Source organism: Saimiri boliviensis, chromosome 2 (assembly GCF_048565385.1).
Source record: "Saimiri boliviensis isolate mSaiBol1 chromosome 2, mSaiBol1.pri, whole genome shotgun sequence".
NCBI classification, from domain to species: Eukaryota; Metazoa; Chordata; class Mammalia; order Primates; family Cebidae; genus Saimiri; species Saimiri boliviensis.
Genome location: NC_133450.1, coordinates 129037105 through 129060021, shown reverse-complemented (window position 1 = coordinate 129060021; position 22917 = coordinate 129037105). Strand labels below are relative to the sequence as shown.

The 22917-nt window shown below is 48.2% G+C and overlaps 1 protein-coding gene across 1 annotated transcript in view; it reads right to left on the bottom strand.

Annotated features, from left to right (window-relative positions):
* The window catches only part of DYNC1H1 (dynein cytoplasmic 1 heavy chain 1), an 86943-nt gene that overhangs the window by 21501 nt on the left and 42525 nt on the right, over positions 1 to 22917 (bottom strand). The window contains exons 29-49 of the mRNA XM_039462777.2: positions 22169 to 22328; positions 20446 to 20689; positions 20075 to 20258; positions 19583 to 19795; positions 18116 to 18354; positions 17766 to 17922; positions 15094 to 15321; positions 14350 to 14580; positions 13951 to 14091; positions 13441 to 13674; positions 13146 to 13352; positions 12936 to 13057; positions 11634 to 11799; positions 10202 to 10365; positions 6614 to 6743; positions 3033 to 3166; positions 2456 to 2570; positions 2193 to 2354; positions 1899 to 2113; positions 1579 to 1783; positions 15 to 188 (exon numbers count right to left, since the gene is read on the bottom strand). Coding sequence (XP_039318711.1) covers positions 15 to 188; positions 1579 to 1783; positions 1899 to 2113; positions 2193 to 2354; positions 2456 to 2570; positions 3033 to 3166; positions 6614 to 6743; positions 10202 to 10365; positions 11634 to 11799; positions 12936 to 13057; positions 13146 to 13352; positions 13441 to 13674; positions 13951 to 14091; positions 14350 to 14580; positions 15094 to 15321; positions 17766 to 17922; positions 18116 to 18354; positions 19583 to 19795; positions 20075 to 20258; positions 20446 to 20689; positions 22169 to 22328 — 3825 coding nt within the window. The remainder of the gene's footprint in view (positions 1 to 14; positions 189 to 1578; positions 1784 to 1898; positions 2114 to 2192; positions 2355 to 2455; positions 2571 to 3032; positions 3167 to 6613; positions 6744 to 10201; positions 10366 to 11633; positions 11800 to 12935; positions 13058 to 13145; positions 13353 to 13440; positions 13675 to 13950; positions 14092 to 14349; positions 14581 to 15093; positions 15322 to 17765; positions 17923 to 18115; positions 18355 to 19582; positions 19796 to 20074; positions 20259 to 20445; positions 20690 to 22168; positions 22329 to 22917) is intronic.

The following is a 22917-nucleotide window of genomic DNA, read 5'->3' as shown; positions in this document are numbered from 1 at the left end:
TGCCTGTGACACACCTGGTCTACTGTCTCCTTGATCTTCCTGAGCCCCACGTTCAAGTGCATCTGCTGCTCCTCCAGCTCGCTCCGCTTCTCGTGGAACAGGTTGGCGTAGTGATTGATGAAGTCCAGGTAGTGGCGAGGGGTGATGGCCATCGTTCTGCCGCCTCGCTTTGCTAGTCGAGCGTTCGCCTTTCAGAAAAGTTACATCTTTTCACTCTTCAGGAAACTCTCTGAGTTAACCTCAGGAAACAATTTTGGCCTTGGCAGGCCAGTGTGACATGGTAGAAGGAGCTCAGTCCTTGGGGGCCAGAACACTTGTGTCGGGCCTCTGCTTACCCACTTAGAGCTTTCGAGAGGCCCCTTACACTTCCAAACTTCTCTAAGCACTTTAACTTCTCTAAACCGACGCTGGTGATGATGCTAACCTTAGAGGTGTACTTTACGTGAAAAGGTGTCACAAATGTCAGTTACTGTGGAGTGTTGGGTAGCCTGCTTCCACCTTCTATTAGTAAGAAATGACACAAGCCAGAGGGGCAAGGCAGGCCTGACGTGAAAAGCTGCTCTGGTCCCTTGATTTCTGAAGCACAGCATGATCAGACTAGCAGGGGAAGCCAGGGCTGGGCGACATTCCAAAGGCAATGGAGACGGCCTGCAGGGGCTGGGTAGCAGGACACCCACAAGCTCAGAGTGGATTTCACAAAGCTCTTCCGGGAGAGAGGAGTAGACTGGACTCTTCTATGACAGAGAATCTACAGCAAGGGTTAGTAAAATATGGCTAGCAGGCCAAATCCTGCATTTTTCGGTAATGAGGTTTTACTGGCCACAGCCACACCCATTCACTGGTATATGGTCTTTGGAGGCTCTTACCCTGCAATGGCAGCAGAGTAGCTGTGCCAGAGACCACACCACCACCTGCAAAGCCTAAAACATTTACAATCTGGCTCTTTAGAAGAGAAAGCGTGCTGATGCCTGGTCTAGAGGAGAGTAAGGGCCTGAACATACAGCAGCGGTGGGAGAAAAAGGCAGAGAAGATCACTTCATTAGAGGCAGTGTCAGCGGGGGCACTAAAGTATTAGATGGCCCCAGAATTTACAGCCTAGTGACAAGAATGAGATGTTGTTAAAGAGGTAAGAAACAGGTACTTCCTTTATAATAGCACAATATCAAATATGAAGTGCCCTAAGGTCTGTATTTTTTTTTTTTTTTGAGTCTGGGTCTCACTCTGGTGCCCAGGCTGGATTGCGTGGCATGATTTCAGCTCACTGTAACCTCCGCCTCCTGGGCTTAAGTGATGCTACCACCTCAGCCTCCTGAGTAGCTGGGACTATAGGTGCACGCCAACATGCCTGGCTAATTTTATTTTTATTTTTTTGTAGAGATGAGGTCTCGCCATGTTGCCCAGGCTGGTCTTGAACCCCTGGGTTCAAGCAGTCCTCCCGCCTTGCCCTCCCAAAGTTCTGGGATTACAGGCATGAGTCACTGCACCTGGCCTTAAGGTCTATTTTTATAGCAATTTAGTTTTATGTTAGCATGACAGTTAGTTTTGTGTTTTATATGTTGATCTCAAAACTGAACCCACCTGGTGAAGAGTCTGATGAACAAACACACAGCTGTTCACAATGGCTTCCCGATGGGATGGTGGCTGAGGCAGTTTATCATATACAACTGGCATGTAATCAGGCACGATGTAATTTGGCTTCTCCAGGTCCATTTTACTTGTGAATTCTTTGCCAACCTGATACAGTGCTTCGGTGGACCAGTCTCCAAACCAATTCAACACACACCTGAGAAAGAGGCCCATGTTCCAAAACAGCTATGAAGGGCAGGCTTTGCCCCGTGGAAGGGTACCAACTGTTCTACCAACTGTTCTGACCCAGAGCCAAGTAAAAGTCCGCATACCTGTTGAAAAGTGCTGGCGATGTGGCTGCCCGGTCCTTGAGTCCCTCTGAGGACGGGTTCATGGTGAACACGACATGGAGGTTGCGGATAACCTGGCTGGTGAACCACTTGTAGAGCTCCTCGTGCGAGTCCAGCATCAGGCCTTCCTTCTGTGCCCCCTCTTTGCACTGTGTCATCAAGGTGGCATACTCGTCTCCTTCAAAGAGACCAGGTACCTGGGAACAGCACAGTGCTGATTTACTGATCCCCCGGGAACACACAACACAATGCGACAGCACCACATCACCTAATTACCTCTCCATTGGCCAGAAGGGTATTCATTCGCTCCAGGAAGCCAGAATCTAATACATTAGATTCATCCATTATGAATGCTATCTTTTCATTTTTACAGCCAGAACGTCTCAACACTGTCCGCAGATCTTCATCAAAGTCTTCCCCTGTGTACTTCCTATGGACCTACAGAAGCAGGGGCAAGTTAGGTCCATTCCTACTCATTGAGCTCCGCACACACAGCAAGAATCTGTTGCTGAGATTAAGAGGCCACTGATCAGACGCACCTTAATCTGGTACACACTCAGCCCGTTCATCCAGGCGACAAAACGTGACAGGGTAGTTTTTCCTGCTCCACTAACACCAATCAGAAGCAAGTGGCCTTGAGGCTGACGGAATATTCTGAAACATTATCAGAACCGATCAGTGTTAAGACTTATAATGCCTCATTCCCCTTTTGACTCAGGTCTAGTGTCTATGGTATTTTGAACATGTTTTAACTTGAACTTGTACATTAAACATGTGCTGAGCTACTGTTATTTGCGAGGTCCAGCAGGAACGCAAAGACTGGTAAGACACGGTCCTGTTCTCCAGACTAACACGAGAGACTAATGCAATTCTAGCTGGAGGTCAAAGGGCCATAATCATGGCAGGTATGCAGTGCTGGGGGGAGGAAGAGTGAAGTTCTGCTTGGGATAAACTGAGGATGGTTAAGCTGGACTCTAAAAGAAGATGAGGAGGAAGCCGCTTAGCAGAGAAGCCTGAGGTGGAGGTGACAGGACAGCATGAGGCCTGGTGTGTCCCGGTGCACTAACTCAAGAGCAGCTTAGGTTGGAGGTGGGGCTGTAACAATAAAAAGCCCACCTGTCAATCCTCAGCACATGGTCGAGGACTTCATTGAACAGGACCAGTGGAACATCAAGTTCTTCTTCATAAAAGACCTTCAGCCTAGCTTTGACATAATCTCTTAACTCTTCTTGGTCTACTGGGATGTAATCCTATAGGAAAAATGGTAATACCCAATTACTTAGAAAAAAATGTTAGTGATTAGACCGAAGTCAACTGTATTTCCACATACCATGAAGAAACTGTTGAAAAATGCAACAAAAAACGCATCATTTATAACATAGCAAAAAAATATAAATTCACTAGGAATGGATCTAAAAACATGAAAAACTTTCATAGAGAAAACAGAACTTCAAGAGACAATGAAGATGACCTCAATACATGAGACATACCATGATCACGGACAGACAACACTCTACTATCAAAATGTCAGTTCCATCCAAACTCACCCATAAGTTCAATGTAATCCCAATCAAAACCTCAGTGGTGGGAGGTGCTTATTGTCTTGGTATAACCTGCCTGAGAAGCCAATTCTGTATTTCATTTGGAACAGATCCCTCTAAAAAAGAACCAGGTATGGCCGGGCACGGTGGCTCAAGCCTGTAATCCCAGCACTTTGGGAGGCCAAGGTGGGTGGATCACAAGGTCAAGAGATCAAGATCATCCTGGTAAACATGGTGAAACCCCATCTCTACTAAAAATACAAAAAATCAGCTGGGCATGGTGGCACGTGCCTGTAATCCCACCTACTCAGGAGGCTGAGGCAGAATTGCCTGAACCCAGGAGGTGAAGGTTACGGTGAGCTGAAATCGTGCCATTGCACTCCAGCCTGGGTAACAAGAGCGAAACACCATCTCGGGAAAAAAAAAAAAAACAACAAGTGTGGCTGGGTGCAGTGGGTCACGCCTATAATCCCAGCACTTTGGGAGGCTGAGGCGGGTGGATCATCTGAGGTTAGGAGTTAGAGACCAGTCTGGCTAACATGGTGAAACCCCATCTCTAAAATAAATACAAAAAATTAGCCGGGCATAGTGGCGTGTGCCTGTAATCCCAGCTACTCGGAGGCTGAGGCAGGAGAACTGCTTGAACCAGAGAGACAGAGGTTGCAGTGAGCTAAGATCAAGCTACTATACTCCAACTTCGGCGACAAGAGCGAAACTCTGGGGAGTGGAAAAAAAAAAAAAAAACCCAGGTGTGAGGGCCCGCCATTTTTTTTTTTTTCTCCCCTGAGATGGCATTTTGCTCTGTTGCCAGGCTGGAGTGCAGTTGCATGATCTTGGCTCACTGCAACCTCGGCCTCCTGGGTTCAATCGATTCTCCTCCCTCAGCCTCCCAAGTAGCTGGGACTATAGGCATGTACCATCACGCCCAGCTAAGTTTTGTATTTTAGTAGAGACGGGTTCACCATGTTGGCCTGGATGGTCTGGATCTCTTGACTTCGTGATCCACTCGCCTCGGCCTCCCAAAGTGGTGGGATTACAGGCTTGAGCCACCGCGCCCGGCCTGCGTCTGCCCTACTGAACAGACTTATTACCATAATCAGTACCGTATGGTTTTAGCACAGAGAACAACAAACAGATCAACAGAAGAGGACAGAATCCTGAAACAGACCTATGCACACAGGGAAACCTGTGATGACAGACTGACACTGCAGAGTAAAGAATTATTTAATCAACTTTGAAGGGACAATGGACATCTACAAGGAAAGAACTGAAAATAGACTCATAGCTCACTCCATACACAAACTCAATTAGAGACAGATTAAAGGTTTCAAAGATACATCTTTTTTTTTTTTTTTTCTTGAGGCAGGGTCTCACTCTGTCACCCAGGCTGGAGTGTAGTGGCCTGATCCTGGCTCACTGCAACCTCCACCTCCCAGGTTCAAGATTCTCATCTCAGCCTCCCATGTAGCTGGGATCACAGGCATGTGCCACCATGCTCAGCAAATTTTTGTATTTTTAGTAGAGATGGGGCTTCACCATGTTGGTGAGGCTGGTTTCGAACTCCTGACCTCAGGTGATTTGTCTACCGTTGCCTCCCAAAGTGCTGGGATTACAGTCATGAGCTACTGTTCACAGCCTGAAAGATATATCTTTAAGAATGTTTTTTCTTCAAAAGACCTTATAAGCAGTAAAAAAATAAAAAGAGAAGCCAGGGGTGATGTTTTCTATCAATGAAAAGAATGGGTATTTAGAGTCTTAAAATATACAGTAAATTCTACCAATATTGAACAAACCCACCTCTCTACTCCCAGCTCCTGTGGGGCCCTCTGCCTGACGTGGTAAACCTTTACAGAGAAAACTGACTTTACTGAAAGCCACTGAACCTAAACACATGAAGACCCAATACCAGGATCACTCTACCAGAACTCTCTCCCAGCCTATCTCCCTCTGTCTTGCTCTTTCCTCCACTGGAGTGGGAGCTCCCTAACAGAAACTCTTACTCATGTCTATCATCTGGGGCTGCTGAATGAAATGCATGTCAATACTGTAACTCAGTAAAATGTCCTCATTCTTTTCAGAGAAAAAGGACCACGCACAGCTATTCTGGAGAGATGAACTCTATCTAGCATTTCAGCATATGGAACATTTCCACACAAGTTATTCACAATTGTCCTATTTTCAGTGTGAGGAATGTGAAAACCAATTTGTGAAGCAATATCTCTTTTCACTGCAAACCTGCTGAAGCAACATCTTCTACTGGCTGGAAATCCAAAGGCTCGACCTCACACAGAAGTCAGAACCCACAGCAGCCAGCCAGCTGCGCTCCTGGATTTCCTGCCCTGAAGCATCAGTGACTGCAAACGCACAGTGCCTCATTGCTGTGACCGCAGCATTTATGGTACACTTCAGGACACAGATTTTTCTTTTTCTTTTTTTTTTTTTTTAAGGTAGAATCTCTGTTTACCCAAGCTGGACTCTTTTAAATTCTTTTTTATTTTTTGAGATAGAGATTCACTCTTGTTGCCCCGGCTGGAGTGCAATGGTGCCATCTTGGCTCACAGCAGCCTCCACCTCCTGGGTTCAAGCGATTCTCCTGCCTCAGCCTCCCAACTACAGCCATGCGCCACCACACCCGGCTCAATTTTGTATTTTTAGTAGAGATAGAGATTCAGTATGTTGTCTAGGCTGGTCTTGAACTCAAGTGATCTGACTGCCTCAGCCTCCCAAAGTGCTGGGATTACAGGCGTGACCACTGTGCCTGGCTGTATTTATTTTTTAAAGTATTTTTTGAGAAAGGGTTTTGCTCTTTTACCCAGGCTGCAGTATGGTGGCGTGATCACACCTGGGCTCAAGCAATCCTCCCACCTCAGCCTCCCAAACTGCTGGAACCATAGGTGTGAGCTACTTTGCCTGCCTAAATAAAAAAAAAATTTTTTTGTAGAGATGGGGTCTTGCTATGTTGTCCAGGCTGCTCTTAAACTCCTGGGATCAAGTGATCCTCTTGTATCAGCCTCCCAAAGTGCTGGAATTACCGGTGTTAAGATACCATACCCTGCCCAAAGATATTTTTGAGTAGAAGATAATTTGTTAGAACTTGTTAGAATTAGAAAGGGATGGCAGAAAAGGAAGTGTGTCTGAAATGACGCGGTTTGCTACCTTTGACAGCCAGTTGCTGTACAGGATGGGCCGGCTCATTGCCTTCTCTCTGTCAATGTTAGGGAAGTGCTTCAGAGCAACTGTGTCGATGTTCTCGTCAGTCCAGCGCCTCTCCTCATCTTCCACGAGTCTGTGGGGAGAGCAGCACGTGCATTTGGGTAACTAGAGGCCACGGTGAAGAAGCACCATGTTTGTGGGTGCTACGGGCTCCTCCCAAGATGCAGTCTTTATCACACATTTTCCTTTACTATGCATGGACAAACCAAAGAAGCGGAACTCACAACAGCTTAGGCAATCTGAAATTTTAGTCTTTTTTTTTGAGATGGAGTTTTGCTCTTGTCACCCAGGCTGGAGTGCAGTGGTGTGATCTTGGCTCACTGCAACCTCCACCTCCCGGGTTGAAGCGATTCTCCTGCCTCAGCCTCCCGAGTAGCTGGGATTATAGGTGCCTGACACCGTGACCAGCTAATTTTTGTATTTTTAGTAGAGACGGGGTTTCACCATGACGGCCAAGCTGGTCTTGAACTCCTGACCTCACAGTGATCAATGATGCCATTGCACATGATCTGCCTGCCTTGAGCTACCTTGCCTAGCAGCTTTTTTGTTTTTGTTTTTTGAGATAGAGGCTTCCTCTGTTGTCCTGGCTGGAGTGCAGTGGTGTGATCTCGGCTCACTGCACCCTCTGCCTCCCAGGTTCAAGCAGTTCTCCTGCCTCAGCCTCCTGAACAGCTGGGATTACAGGCACGTGTCACCACGCCCAGCTTATTTTTGTATTTTTAGTAGAGATGGGGTTTCACCATGCTGGTCTTGAACTGTAATCCCAGCACTCTGGGAGGCTGAGGCAGGTGGATCACTTTAAGTCAGGAGTTTGAGACTTGCCTGGCCAGTGTGGTGAAACCCTGTCCCTACTAAAAATACAAAAATCAGCTGGGCATGGTGGTACATATCTGTAATCCCAGCTACTCAGGGGGCTGAGGCACAAGAATTGCTTTGAACCCAGGAGACGGAGGTTGCAGTGAGCCGAGATCATGCCACTGCACTCTAGCCTGGGCAACAGATTGAGACTCTGTCTCAAAAAAAAAAAAAAAAAAAAAAAAAAGCTGGGTGCTGTGGCTTACGCCTGTAAACCCAGCACTTTGGGAGGCCAAGGCAGGCCAATCACCTGAGGTCGGGAGTTCAAGGCCAGCCTGACCAATATGGAGAAACCCCAAAATTAGCTGGGTGTGGTGGTGCATGCCTGTAATCCCAGCTGCTTGGTAGGCTGAGACAGGAGAATCACTTGAACCCAGGAGGTGGAGATTGTGGTGAGCCGAGATCGTGCCATTGCACTCCAGCCTGGGTAACAAGAGTGAAATTCCATCTCAAAAAAAAAAAAAAGAAAGAAATGGGAACTGTGATGCATGTAGTTTTAGAGGTATAAGACTTACTTAGCACAAGGTAAGCGGGTGAGACTGCATTGCTGTGTAAGGAGGACCTTTTGAGAAGCTGACTGTAAGAGCTTCTGCAGGCTACCAGGTTGAGGGTCTAGTGAAGGCAGGTATGTACCTATTGAGGCCAATCTGAATCTGTAAGCACAATTTATGTTGCTACATTTGAATTTAAACAAAATTCTTTGTGCTATTAGAAATCTGTGAAAATTATATTGTGGGAGACAAGGTCTTGCTCTGTCACCCAGGCTGGAATCCAGTGGCACAATCATGGCTCACTGTAGCTGCAGCCTCCCAGGCTCAATCAATCTTCCTGTCTCAGCCTCCTGAGTAGCTGGGACTACAGGTACATGCTGCCACACCTGGCTAAGTTTTTTTATTTTTTGTAGAGATGGGGGTCTCACTGTGTTGACCAGGCTGGCCTTGAACTCCTGGGCTCAATGATCCTCCTGCCTCAGCTTCCCAAAGTACTGGGATTATAGATGTGAACCACGATGCCTGATTAATTTTTTTTTTTTTTTTTTTTTTTTTTTTTGAGACAGAGTTTCGCTCTTGTTACCCAGGCTTGAGTGCAATGGCGCGATCTCGGCTCACCACAACCTCCGCCTCCTGGGTTCAGGCAATTCTCCTGCCTCAGCCTCCTGAGTAGCTGGGATTACAGGCACGTGCCACCATGCCCAGCTAATTTTTTGTATTTTTAGTAGAGAGGGGGTTTCACTATGTTGACCGGGATGGTCTCGATCTCTTGACCTCGTGATCCAACTGCCTCGGCCTCCCAAAGTGCTGGTATTACAGGCTTGAGCCACCGTGCCCGGCCTGATTAATTTTTTTTTAACTGAAAAAGGGAGAGTGAAGGTAGCTGACATAACAACAACAACAAAACACCATTTAAAACCAGCAGAACTCCAATAAGAAATAGAAACAGGCCTGCCACGGCCAACACGCTCCGCACTCTGCCTTGCCTGCTCACTTCTTACAGTGGCTCTCAGTAATGTACCTGGTGTTACCCAAGAATTGCAAGGAGTTGGGTTTGAAAGTCAGTGATCTACAACTATGCAGTATTCTGAGACTCCCTGTACATCAGTGATAGGAAAAGCTGCAGGATAAGACCTGGTCCAGAGGCTCAACTGCCAAACATTTAAGCATTTCTTAGTCGGAGAGAACCATCTGCCAAGTCCTCTTACTGCAATTCAAACAACAAAACCTTCCACAATCGATGCTGATCCATCAGCCATTAGCAGTTTTTCCCCTGAAGTGTTGGTCACTGAACTAGAAAAACTCAAAACTTGCAAGACAAGAATTGATCCAAGTGGGCAACAGGCAAAAGAGAAAACCAGTGGCCCAGAGATCCAGCTGCAAAGCCTCTAATACGAACACAGACTAAGAATCAGGAAGAGGGGAGGTTATGGAGCCTGTGCACTAGGCAATTGCTGAGAGATCTTTTAACCCAGCAGTGAACCTGTGCTCTAGTAAGTTATCACAGGCAGCTGCTACCTTGTGTGGTCCCACCTGACAGTTAAAGAGGTTTATTAAAGTGCCCCCTTTTTTACTTCGATGGTGTATCCTTTTTTTTTTTTTTTGAGGCGGAGTTTCGCTCGTTACCCAGGCTGGAGTGCAATGGCACGATCTCCGCTCACCGCAACCTCCGCCTCCCGGGTTCAGGCAATTCTCCTGCCTCAGCCTCCTGAGTAGCTGGGATCACAGGCACGCGCCACCATGCCCAGCTAATTTTTTGTATTTTTAGTAGAGACGGGGTTTCACCTTGTTGACCAGGATGGTCCCGATCTCTTGACCTCGTGATCCATCCGCCTCGGCCTCCCAAAGTGCTGGGATTACAGGCTTGAGCCACCGCGCCCGGCCTGGTGTATCCTTTTTTTAAAAAAAGTGCCGTGTTCAAAGTTACAAGGTTTATGAAAGTGCCTTGTGTAAGCAGACAGTGCTGGGCCAGCCCGGTGCCCTCAGTGCACTGTGACTTTGTCACCCTGAGGTGGCTGTGACCGGTGTCCAGATGGGAGGCTGCCCTTGCTGACTCTGCTCCTTCCACCACTGGCACCACCTGACTCTACTTAGGCAGGCCACCCCTGCAAAGATCCCAACTCTGACAGCTGAAGGACTCAGAGCAGGGGAGCATGGGACACACTGGTTCCTTGGCTTCCCTTACCTATCTTGGAAGAGACGCAGAGCTTCATGTGCCCAAATCCGAATGAGGCCTTCGACAGGCAGGGTCTCCAGAGGTCTCAGCGCTTCAAAGATGCCTCTCACCCACCTAGTCATTTCACGGGGTGAATAGATATAGTGAGGTTGTGTATCCTGAGTGAATCTCTCCTAGGGGAATGAGAAAATTGGAAGTTACATGTAAATATCTTAAGACACGGAGAAGTGGTCAAAAGGTAAAAAATGCTGCAAAACATGTTTACATTAAAGATAAAGAACCTAGACCCTGAAATATTTAAGAAGATAGCTGGACGTGGTGGTGGGCGCCTGTAGTCCCAGCTACTAGAGAGGCTGAGGCAGGAGAATCACTTGAACCTGGGAGGTAGAGGTTGCAGTGAGCTGAGACTGCGCCACGGCACTCCAGCTTGGGCCAACAGAGCAAGACTCCATCTCCAAATGAGTAAGCAATGTTGGAACAATTGGATAACCGTCCAGAACAAAGTTAGATTCAAGCTGCTCACTTTATGTTGAAACAAATTATATTGAACAATTTAAATCTTTAAACAATGAAACTACAAAAAATCCTTCGGAAAATACTTAAAAGCAAACTAAATGCTTGGAAAAAGCATCTGCCACCTATGACAAGCAAGCGGTCTCCCAGCGTGAAGAGCAAGACACAGCAGGGCAATCGGCAGCTCCCACTCATCCTCCACCCCGGAGGGCTCCACCGGAGGCTAAACGGAGAGATGCAAAACTCAGCTGTGAGAGTCACGTCTCACCAAATGGGCAAAGACGCTTTTGTTGCTGACTGGTTTTTAAATGTTGGAGAGCAAAGGGAAAGGGGTGCTGCTGGTGGGAGCCCAGCTGGTCCAACTACGTTGAGAGCAACCTGGCAGATATGCAGCCTTTGTATACATGTAGAAATGCATACTTCTCATCATATACACACGCATATAGGATAATGATTAAGCATGTAAATGTCAGCAATCTTAGTACCTTCACAGAAAAGAGACTTTGATGACAGACCCTGGAGCAAGTCTCTTGGCTCAACATCTCTGAATAAAGTCCAATCCTTTAATAGAGGTCTCTCTCTTTTTTTTTTTTTTTTTTTTGAGATAGGGTCTCACTTTGTCACCCAGGCTGGTGCAGCGGCACAGTAAGCTCTGCCTCCAGATTCAACAACTCTCCCACCTCAGCCTCCTGGGCAGCTGAGACTACAAGCATACACCACCACACCCACCTAATTTTTGTATTTTTTGTAGAGACATGGTTTTGGCATGTTGTCCAGACTGGGTTCAAATTCCTGGACTCAAAGGATCCACCCACCTTGGCCTCCCAAAATGCTGGGATTACAGGCGTAAGCCACCACACCTAGCCAACAGAGTTCTTTAATTATGAGAGGAAAACAATTTCTGGAAGAATAAAGAAACTCTGCGTACCTGAGACATGGTATAGAACTCCACCATGGCAGCAGTGAGCGGCTCCGCATACGTCCGTAGGGACGGAATGAGCCTCAGCATGGCGCGGTTGAAAGTGCCATAGATCTGCGTCAGGGAGGCGGGTCCCGGGTAATCCACGTAAACAACAGGCACGTGACGCAGGAACCTGTGCACAGATGGCCCAGCTCAGTCTCCCTCCCTGACAGCGGCTCCAGGGAAGGGGCAGTGTGCCAGTGGAGCTGCCCTGTCCAGGGCCCTGACTGGAGGCTGCTTTCTAACCTAGCTATGCAGACTTGATATCAGTATAAGCTGAGATCTCACACGCACTGCTTAGGCTTGGGGTCTGACACACAACAGTGGATAGAAAACACTTGAAAAAGAACCCAGCAAAGATGAGAAAATAACCCAGGCTTATTTCAGCCTCATCTTGGACCAACAGATGAGTCTGGGGCAGTTAATAACTACCAAAAGATCAATGATTTTATTATTTATTTATTTTATTTTATTTTATTTTATTTTGAGACGGAGTTTCGCTCTTGTTACCCAGGCTGGAGTGTAATGGCGTGATCTCGGCTCACCGCAACCTCCGCCTTCTGGGTTCAGGCAATTCTCCTGTCTCAGCCTCCTGAGTAGCTGGGATTACAGGCATGCGCCACCAGGCCCAGCTAATTTTTTGTATTTTTAGTAGAGACGGGGTTTCACCTTGTTGACCAGGATGGTCTCGATCTCCTGACCTCGTGATTCACCCGCCTCGGCCTCCCAAAGTGCTGGGATTACAGGCTTGAGCCACTGTGCCCGGCCAGTGATTTTATTTTATTTATTTATTTATTTATTTTTTGAGACGGAGTTTCGCTCTTGTTACCCAGGCTGGAGTGCAATGGCGCGATCTCGGCTCACCGCAACCTCCGCCTCCTGGGTTCAGGCAATTCTCCTGCCTCAGCCTCCTGAGTAGCTGGGATTACAGGCATGCGCCACCATGCCCAGCTAATTTTTTGTATTTTTAGTAGAGACAGGGTTTCACCATGTTGACCAGGATGGTCTCGATCTCTCGACCTCGTGATCCACCTGCCTCGGCCTCCCAAAGTGCTGGGATTACAGGCTTGAGCCACCGCGCCCGGCTCCATGATTTTATTTTTAACATGCTTTCCTGGCATTACAGCTCAGAGAAGTAACCTAGGAGGAACCCCATGATAAGCAGTATTACCATCTTCATTATCAATACCAGGTTTCTGTGGCATTGTGCTTACAGCAATCCTGAAGCTGCATGTGTGTGAAGCAGGGCAGTCTACCCAGGGGTTTTACCTGTGTGAGAGGGGCTTTCTGCCGGGGTCTGTGGGGGGATTACAAGCCCCAACAAACTGGATTCTCTCCAGCTTCACCCATGTTTGATCTGAGGTACGGTAAAAGCCTCCGTGCTCCACCATCTGAAGGAGCAGACAGGTACCACATTAGGAGCAAAACGTGAACAAGAAACATTGTGGGGCAGGAAGGGCCTTGTGGATAGAAACAAACCTGTCTGATGAAGGATATGACCCTCTGGGTCCCATATTTATCCATATCTGGCAAGTTGATTTCATCACAGAACAACACCAGCCACTTTCCAAGTTGAACAGGAGCCAAAACGACCCCGTTGGGCGTGCGTCTATACTCGCAGTAGTGGTCAAAAGTCTTCAGAAGCAGTTCTGGAGTAGTAGCACTGGAGAAGTTGAGACCCACCACCTGTGGAGGGCAGACACAGAACTGCACTGTAAGACCAACCCCATGCTCAACAGCTAAAGGCCTGCTGCCCACCTCCCGGCCCCTTTACCTCCATGTCAGGCAAGGCCCGGAGGGCGCTGAAGAGCGTCATGGTCTTGCCAGACCCGGGAGGGCCACACAAGACCAGGGGCTTGTGCTCGGCCAGCCAAGTGTACAAGAGGGCTTCGTGGCGGACTGTGTCCAGTGTTGGCACGACGACGTCAGGGGCTGCCACCTTGTGCGTCTCCACTTCAATCTGAGGCACCTTGGCCTGCCACGGAGACCACTCTCCGCTGATAGACACCTACACACAGAGACGGAGATGCGAGTCAGGCTAGAGTCAAGGTGCCGCCTCACGAGATTTGCTTGCCTGAACACAAACTAGAACTTTCAGCATAAGGAGGAACTGGTCAGGTTAATCTGCATTCTTTGCTAACACATGAAACTAAAAGGATACGGTCCTTCTATGAAATGGAATAAAATGAAAAGATGGAAGTCCAGGTCCCATGGTCAGGTTGTTCCAGGATGAGTAAAATCAGCAAAGCGAGAATCAGAACACGGGCTGTAACTGCATGCTCACCTCGTAATCGATGATGGGTATGTTGGGCGCAGTGGGCAGAGGCACGGTCGTGATTCTTCTGATGTATTCACCCAGCTCTGCTCTCATTTTTAGCCGGCTGTCTCCAGACAGGGACCAGAGTATGGCATAAACCAGATATCGCTATTAAAAGAGGAATTAAACTTTGATTTTTATAAAATTTCAACAACAAAAGAGAGACACTTAGAGCAAAGTTAACCTGAAGACAGTGGTTCCCAGTCTTCTTGCATCACAGACACCCTGGGCACCTTTCCTAGCCCCTCAGCGAAGGCTCTGCCCTCGCCCAGAAGAGTACATCCACACAGGTGCAGCATTTCAGAGGTCTGCGGACCTGTGGACCGGCACAGTGGGGAGCTCTGTGAAGCCCTGAAGCCTGCTGACCTGAATGTAGCGCTCCAGCTGCTCGATCTGCATGGGGAAATCGGGGTGGTTGGCGTTATACTGTGCCACGTTGCGGCAGGCCTGGTGCAGCATGGAGAAGAGGGAGCCCAGGCAGCGCAGGCGCGTCAGGTCCATGATGTGCTCCAGTTGGAAGGCATGCTCTAGCGCCTTGGTGACCAGGCCGTTGGACGTGAAGTACGGCTGCATGATTGTGGCTGCATCTCTTTGGATCTAGAAGGTGGAATAAGTGATATTTAACCATCTTTCAAAAGGCAGGTGAGTTTCATCGATTCTAACCTGGGCCCAGGAGAAAGTCACATGACCTTGGAAAACTAATTCTGGATGAAGCTTCAATGATCAATCCTCATTCCTTCATCCAGGTGGTTCTCAAAAACCCTGCTTCCCAGGAACTTTGGTTTTCCCATGGAAAAGGGCATTCTTTCATCAATTTATAGAGAAAAGTAAGATAATGAAAAGAATTCTTTAACTTTTCCATACGTGACTTCCAACATTGGTAACTGCGACGGCTGGGCTTCCTTGTAAGCTGGCAGAAGACAACACTGATTACACAAAATTTGGCTGGGCACAGTGGCTCATGCCTATAATCCCAGCACTCTGAGTGCCCAAGGCAGGTGGACTGCTTGAGCCCTAGGAGTTCAAGACCAGCCTGGGCAACACAGCAAGACCACATCTGAACATCCCAGCACCCTCACACCGTGACATGTGGGGCCCTCCTGGGAGCACCTGCAGCATGGGGGAAGCGGCCTCCTCCCCTTCATCCTCCTTGCCCTTGCGCCGCCGCTGGGCCTCGTCCTCCCCTTCGTCCAGCGGGATGCTGCGCAGCCTGGCCAGGAAGTTGTTGAAGATCATGTCGGTGCTCAGCACGTCCTCACTGAACCAGACCATGCCGCAGCGTGACACTGTGGCCAGGGTCGCATATTTCAGGTCCTGTACCTCAAACATTATCCTCACCTTTAAAGAAAACATTAAGCAGATTTAATGACACAGGTTTGGTAGAAACCAGGATATTAAAATTATTTTATCTATATACACACTGAAAGGGTGACTTAAAACTTAATTTTTCTATACAGAAAGTAGCCGGGCATGGTAGTGCCTATAATTGCAGCTGCTTGGGAGGCTGAGGCAGGAGAATCACTTGAGCCCAGGAGATGGAGGTTGCAGTGAGCCAAGATCATGCCACTGCACTCCAGCCTGGATGACAGTGAAAACCGATCTCAAAAAAACCCCCAAAACAAATAACCCAAACTTAATTTTTCTGCACTTATTTAAAAAATAAAGACAAAAACTATCTACAGCTCACATCACTACAGTATTCACCATTCTCGCTGTAAGAATCTGGGCAGGACAGCCGTGTGTTGCAGGGAGAAGAGCAGGGCAGACCACCGTGTTTAAGGTTTCCTGCCACCAGAAGGCTCTTGAGGGTGTGGAAGCAACAGCCCCTCCAGGGTGATGTCAGTGGCTGTGTCCTGGGTGTGCACCAGGCCTGGATCCCTCTAGTCTCACGCAACCTGACCAGGCAGGCATACCGTCACCTTCGGTTTAAAGATGGCGCAGGTGACTTGCTAGGGTCCAGGTGGTTGGACTCCAGAGCCTTATTAACGTTGGAGCTGTAATTTCCTCACCAGGGGATCAATCTCCTCTGTCAATAGTTAAGACTCTACTGGATCGGTTGTCAGAGTGGAACTTGAGGAGTCTGAGTAAGGGCACCCTTCAGACAGCACTGAGAATCCACGGCTGGCTCCTGAAGCTGTGATAAATACCAATCCAAAGCCTTGCTGTTAAAGGCTCATAAGCTGCTCAGGCCAGAAACCTCGCATCATCTTGAATCCTTTCCCTCACAACCGCATGTAGTCCATCAGCAAATCCCACGCGTGCTTTCAAACTCCAGCCTGTCAGCCACTGCTGCAGACTCGCCCCCTGCCCCTGGTGCCTGGAGGAAGGAGGCAGCCTCCAACTGGCCTGGCTTTCACCCCGTCCTCTTCCTTCTCCAAACGGCAGGCAGACGACCTTTGTGGACATATGTCAGGGTGTGTCACTCCTGTCCAGCTTCTCCTAGGATCCCAGCTTGCCCACGGTACACACTCACACCCTCACACAGACCTCCAGGGCCCCTGACCTGGCTCGTTTCCTCTCTGGTCTCAGCCCTGACTTGTCATCCCCTGTCCTCTCCACTTCAGCCTCTGCTGTCCTCACACACACCGGCCCCCTGTCCCAGACTTGCTACTCCTGCTGTTTCCTCCTTTGCCCAGAACACTTGGGCGCCGTGGGACCTCCTCCCTCACTCCCCTCAGTCTCTGCTCAAACCACATTCTCAGGGAAGGCTGCACACTTTAACCTCAAACCCCCACCAACACCTGACAGCTTGCTTTCAATTTCTTTTCTTCTTCTTTGCACCAATTGCTATTCACGTCCATCTTCCGCCTCACACGTGAGCAAGAGCTTTGTCTTCTTGCTTTCTTACTGCTGTATTTTCAGCATTTGTAACATGCTCTGACTCAGCGCACATCCACACTGGGCCTGGCATGTGTACTGATCAGTAGGCGCTCTGTCCGGCGCCTGCATCACACACCCATTTCCCAAGGGACAGCCCAGAAAGCCCCATTCTAAATTTCTAATTTTCCCAACTTCCAGATGTGTAACGGCTTAAGAAACCCTAATGACCCTGGGCACAGTGGCTCATGCCTGTAATCCCAGCACTTTGGGAGGCCGAGGCGGGTGGATCACGAGGTCAAGAGATCGAGACTGTCCTGGCCAACGTGGTGGAACCCTGTCTTTACTATAAATAGGAAACATAGCAGGGCGTGGTGGCGAACGCCTATAATCTCTGCTACTCAGGAGACGGAGGCAGGGGGTGGAGGCAGGAGAATCACTCGAACTTGAAAGGTGGTGGTTGCAGTGAGCCGATATCGAGACCATCCTGACCAATATAGCAAAACCTTGTCTCTACTAAAATGTAAAAAATTAGCCAGGTTCGGCGGCGTGCACCTATAGTCTCAGCTACTCAGGAGGCTGAGGTAGGGGAACTGCTTGTACCTGAGAGGCGGACGTTGCGGTGAGCCACTGCACTTCAGCCTGGTGATAGAGTGAGACTCCATCTCAAAAAAAAAAAAAAAAAAATCCTAATGACCACCCCACTGAACAAGGTTAACTGATAATCATGGAGTGTGTGTATTACTCAATAAATTAGAGAACACCACTAATAAAACCTACCAAAATGTTTCTCACTAGCCATGGAAATGGAAACAAATCTAGCAGTTGAGATTCTACCTTTGAAAATTACTGAAAATTACTTACACAATCTGGGTCCAGGACTCCAGAGCCGCACTTAGCTGGCACATGGATTTTAGTTGGCTGAATAGAATGATTCGGTTGATGACAGGCAAAAGGCTACTCACATTGGGTGGAAGGCTGAGGCGCTCTCCATTGGGCAGAGTAAGGAGCTTGTTGTCATCCAGCACCGAGTTCAAGTTCTCAACCCACTCTGGATCCACATCGCCATCGAAGACAATCCATTGGCGCTTCTGCAGCTCACCTCTCACACTGTCTATGATCCTGGTTGGGAAGGATTTTAAAACAGCTGCTGACTAAATCAGGATTGTAAGATTAGGCATGTTTACCTACAATGGTTTCTGAAGTGATCTTTAATTTACTGACTTTGGTTGAAAATAAGGTATACTCTGCCATTGCAAGAACAAAGTACTTGGCCCCCGTATCCAGCAGAACACAAAGATCAAAGAGGACGTACTTTCTCAGCACATGTGTGAAGAGCCCATCAGTCCATTCCCTGGTGTTGGGATCCAGGGTTCCGTAGAGGTGGTCTTTGCTGATGGCCTTGGGGTCGATGATATGGGCCACGCCTTCCACACCCTCGAGTCTCTCCAACGCCTTCAGCAGGACACGCCACGCCATGCTCTTCCCACTTCCTGATGGCCCCACCATCATCAGGCCATGATTGATCTGGGTGATCTGATAGAGCTGGAGAACCTGCAGGGCCCAATAGACCAGCACAGTGACCGTCCCAGAGGAGGAATGGGGACAGCTCCTCACTGAGCCACCTCTTGTGAAAGTGAGCAAGAAACATGACCTATGGATTTTTTTTTTGAAATCTCTATCTCCCAGTCTGGAGTGCAGTGGCATGACCTCGGCTCACTGCAAGCTCTAGCTCCCAGGTTCAAGCGATTCTCCTGTCTCAGCCTCCTGAGTAGCTGGGATTACAAGCGCCTATAAATGGATTTTTAAAGACAAGTACTGGAACTCTCCAACTGTAGAGATATTATACAGGCCACATCTACAACATTTCCAAACTGTGGAGAGTTCTTTACTAAGTCAGGAAAGCTGGAGCCAGTGGGACAGGAGATACTAATGAGCAGCCTCAACAAGGACATATCAGACCTTGCCAAGGACAGTAAGAGACCGAATGGATGAGCCACGTGTTCAATCCAGTACAGAGTCTCTCAGGCTAAACACACATAGCTTGTGTAAGCAGTAAACTTTTTCTTAAATAAATCACATAGAGGAAGGAAAGAAGCCAATATAGAATGTAAACTACCTACTGATCAGCGATTTCAGTTGTTCATCTATGGTGCTGGAAAGTCTTGTAAGCAGAGTTTTTACCAGCATAAATAAATTTCCAATGTAATCATGCCCTCAGCATTTTCAGATATTGAACTATACAGGCCGGGCATGGAGGCTCACACTCGTAATCCTAGCACTTTGGAAGGCCTAGATGGGAGGATGATGAGGTCAGGAGTTCGAGACTAGCATGGCAAACATGGTGAAACCCTGTCTCAACTAAAAATACAAAAGTTAGCCAGGCATGGTGGCACGTGCCTGTAATGCCAGTTACTCAGGAGACTGAGGCAGGAGAATTGCTTTAACCTGGGAAGCAGATGTTGTGGTGAGCCAAGATCATGCCACTGCACTCCAGCCTGGGGTGACAGAGCAAGACTCCGTCTCAAAAAAAAAAAAAAGAAAAAAGAAAAAATTGAACTATATCATGTAAGTAAAATTTTCAGGTTAAGTTTTGCTACCTCTTCATTTAAACAACAACAAAAACATTCAAACAGGCCTTGGGCAAATATTCATAAACGATATCATGCACCTTCACAGCCTTCACGGACAGTTTCACCAAAGGGCCCACAGCCGTCATTACTGGACACTAAAGCCAGCAGAGTCTGTGAGGGCAGTTGGCCAATGGAACAATCCGGGTTACCTTTTCAACCCACATTCCACCAACTTCTTCTCCATCTCCGTATGTCAAATACATCTCCTGACACACTTTCTTCAGCTCCTCTCGAAGGGCAGTCATCTCACCCCTGTGATACTGGACTCCAGGGAACACGTCCGACAGGAGGCTGAAGAGCAGCGGGATGTCCTCCGCCACCAGCTTCGGCACCATCGTCTCACAGACGCTCTGAATCAGAATCTATGGGGAGAGGAATGGGCCATGAGAGCGGAGCATGGCTCGCGGGCCGCCCGCTGCAGCCCCAGGAGCTGCGTGCTCAGTAACTGCTGGTGAACAAAGGGTGCGACCACCGCTCGCCCGCATCCGTGCACTCCACTCGCTGGGTAAACAGGACAGTCGGCTCCAGTTGTCCCAACACACGTGAACCGCAAGAAGAACTCACAAGTCATTGCTTCAATGTTGAAAAGGCAAATTTAAATAACGTGTAAGGTTTGGATGATCAAAAGGTCTGTAACGCACCTCTTGTTCAGGGAGATTTTCAGCAATTTCTCCTTCATCAACAGCTTCCCCTCGCTCCTCTTTCTCCCTCTTTATCTTCTGGATTCTCTCTCTTTTCACATTGCCTGCGCTCACCAGTACACTCTTCAAAGCCCGGAGACCAAAGTCATAATGGCTCTGAGAAGAGAGCTGCTCATCACAAAGTCTAGAAAGGAAACAAACGGCTTTCTTTAAAAACAGTGTACTTTAAGCAACAATAGGGTCAGGCGTCAAGAAATCAGAGATGAGTATTTTGTAAGATGTGCAATCATTACACGTAAAACTTTTAAGGTTAAATGGGCACATTGAACATATGCAAGAAACATAATCATGAAGAATTCTAGGCTACTCACTTAAAAAATGGGACGATTTTGTTGGCAAGGACTTCAGCAGTACGGAAGCCCTGTGAGTACAGCATGACCTGGGCGATTAACTGTCGGTCGGGCTTGGTCATGGCCAAGCTCCGGAACAGCTTCTTCAAGTTGTCAGGAAGGTTTGACCGGCCTGCATAGCCAGGGTTCATGGTGATGAAGATGGCCATGTCGGGGCTCACCTTGACTTGTTTGTTCAGCAGCTCACAAGTAATGGGGGCAGAGGCTAAGAATGAGATGACAGTGTTAAAACTAGAAATGTTAGAAAAACCTGTTCTAAAATATCTCTAAAACAAAAGACAAAGCTCTTGTTCCTCTAGGGAGCTGGTGGAGAGGCTTTCTGGGAGGCTGCTCTGCGGCCTTTATTCAGGGACCACCGGCCATGTTCTCCCAGCCCAGGTGGACCCATTCCCATGCACCTCATGGGCACATGTGTCCCAGGTCAAGCAGGGTCCACTTTTCTATTTGGGCAACACAGCATTGAGTGTCATGGAGAACTCAAGATAGAGATGCTGCCCAATAAATGTGCAAAAATAAAAAGGAATAAATGCTGTGACACCTGACTGGCTTAGATATGGTAATTACTTTTTCCTAGGATCATCAAAATAAAAAGCCTCCAAAATCTCCAAGTACCTCTGAGCTACTTTGGAACAAAGTATATTCTTTCCTTAAGAGAATACTGATCCCAAATGCAAGTGTTGCTTTCTTCCACACTCGTTTTATTTTATTTAGGAGGTCTGGGGAATTCTCCATAAGGCAAATTGTTATTACGCAATTGAAGGAAAGAGTAAAAGTTACACTGTGCACATAAGACAGAATTTCACACCTACCCAATCCCCACGTTTGCTTTCTTCAGCATCCACCCTCCCTGACCCCACATACTGATACTTCGTGTTCAACAGGGAAGGGAAGCAGTCCCTGGGGCCTCTCCGACAGACAGCTGCTCGATTGTGATAAAGGGCTCATTTCCAAAGACAGATGGTAGAATGATGGCCAGACAGGTGGCTGGGGAGGTTGGCTCTCTGATGATGTGGGAGGGAAGAGGGGGCACCGAGGGCCCACATCAGTGGACACAGTCATTCCGTGGCAAAGGCCATGGAGGGAACATACAAGCTCTAAGGGAGCACGGGGGCATCTGTCTGGCTGAGGAAGGACTGCTCAGGTTTTTGGCTGTCCTAGGGCATAGCAACCTCTCTGCTGCTGCCCTAGAATGAGGACTGTTGATGCAGTACAGTTGTGGGTTTCTTCTTTTTTTGTGTGTGTGTGTCAGAGTTTTGCTCTGTGGCTCAGGCTGGAGTGCAGTGAGGCAATCTCAGCTCACTGCAACCTCTGCCTTCTGGGTTCAAGGGATTCTCCCTGCCTCAGCCTCCTGAATAGCTAGGATTACAAGCATGCATCACCACGCCAGGCTAATTTTTATATTTCTAGTAGAGACAGGGTTTTACCATGTTGGCCAGGCTGGTCTCAAACTCCTGACCTCAAATGATCTGCCTGCCTTTGCCTCCCAAAGTGCTGGGATTACACACTTGAGCCACCATGTCTGGCCTGGGTTTCTTACCTTGCATCTTTAACCACAACTCACTATGCTGCCTGAAACAGTTCCTGTGAGCTAAACTCTTGCTTATTTCTAATCCAAAAGGTAGAAGATTAGTTCACAGTGAAATTTCCCTCTATGGTCTCTAAGTGATTTTTGAAGAGGTCTTACTCTTGTCGTAGTTGGGGTTGGAATGTTCACGCAGTGCTTCCTGTATGCACTGCACCTGCTGGGACACAGCTGACAGCATTCGCTCCTCCAGGCGGTTGAACTCATCGAAGCAGCCCCAGGCACCCACCTGGCAAAGGCCCACAAAGATCCGGCCCATTGCCTGGGAAGGACAGAAAGAAAAGCTAATACCACCTGCTGTGGCCCAAACTGTGTTCCCCCCTCCCTTGCTACAAAATTAGTATGTGAATGCCCTAACCCTGGTGGGTTTGTCTTTAGAGAAAGGGCATGTAAGGATGTAATTAAGGTTAAATTAGGTCCGAAGGGCTGGGGACCCCTGATCCACAGGACTGGTCCCTTATAAGAAGAGGAAGAGGAACCAGAGTGCTCTCTGTGCATTTCTGAGGAAAGGCCTTGTGAAGACAAAATAGCTGTCTGCAAGCTAGCAAGAGGACCCTCGCTGGGAACTGAACCCTGCCAGCACCTTGATCTTGGAATCCCCAGCCTCTGGAACTGGGAGGAAACACATGTCTATTGTTAAGCCACACAGCCTGTGCTGCTTGGATATGGCGGCCTGAGCAGACCACCACACCACCTGCCTCAGTGCTGGCTTCACTGGACTCCAACAATGACTCTGACAATCTGTTTGGCCTTGGGCAAGTCACACCTTTTTGAAATGCACATCTCCTCGTCTTTGAAATGGGAATACTACTACCTACCTCCCACGGTGGTTGTGAAGGATTAGAGTCACA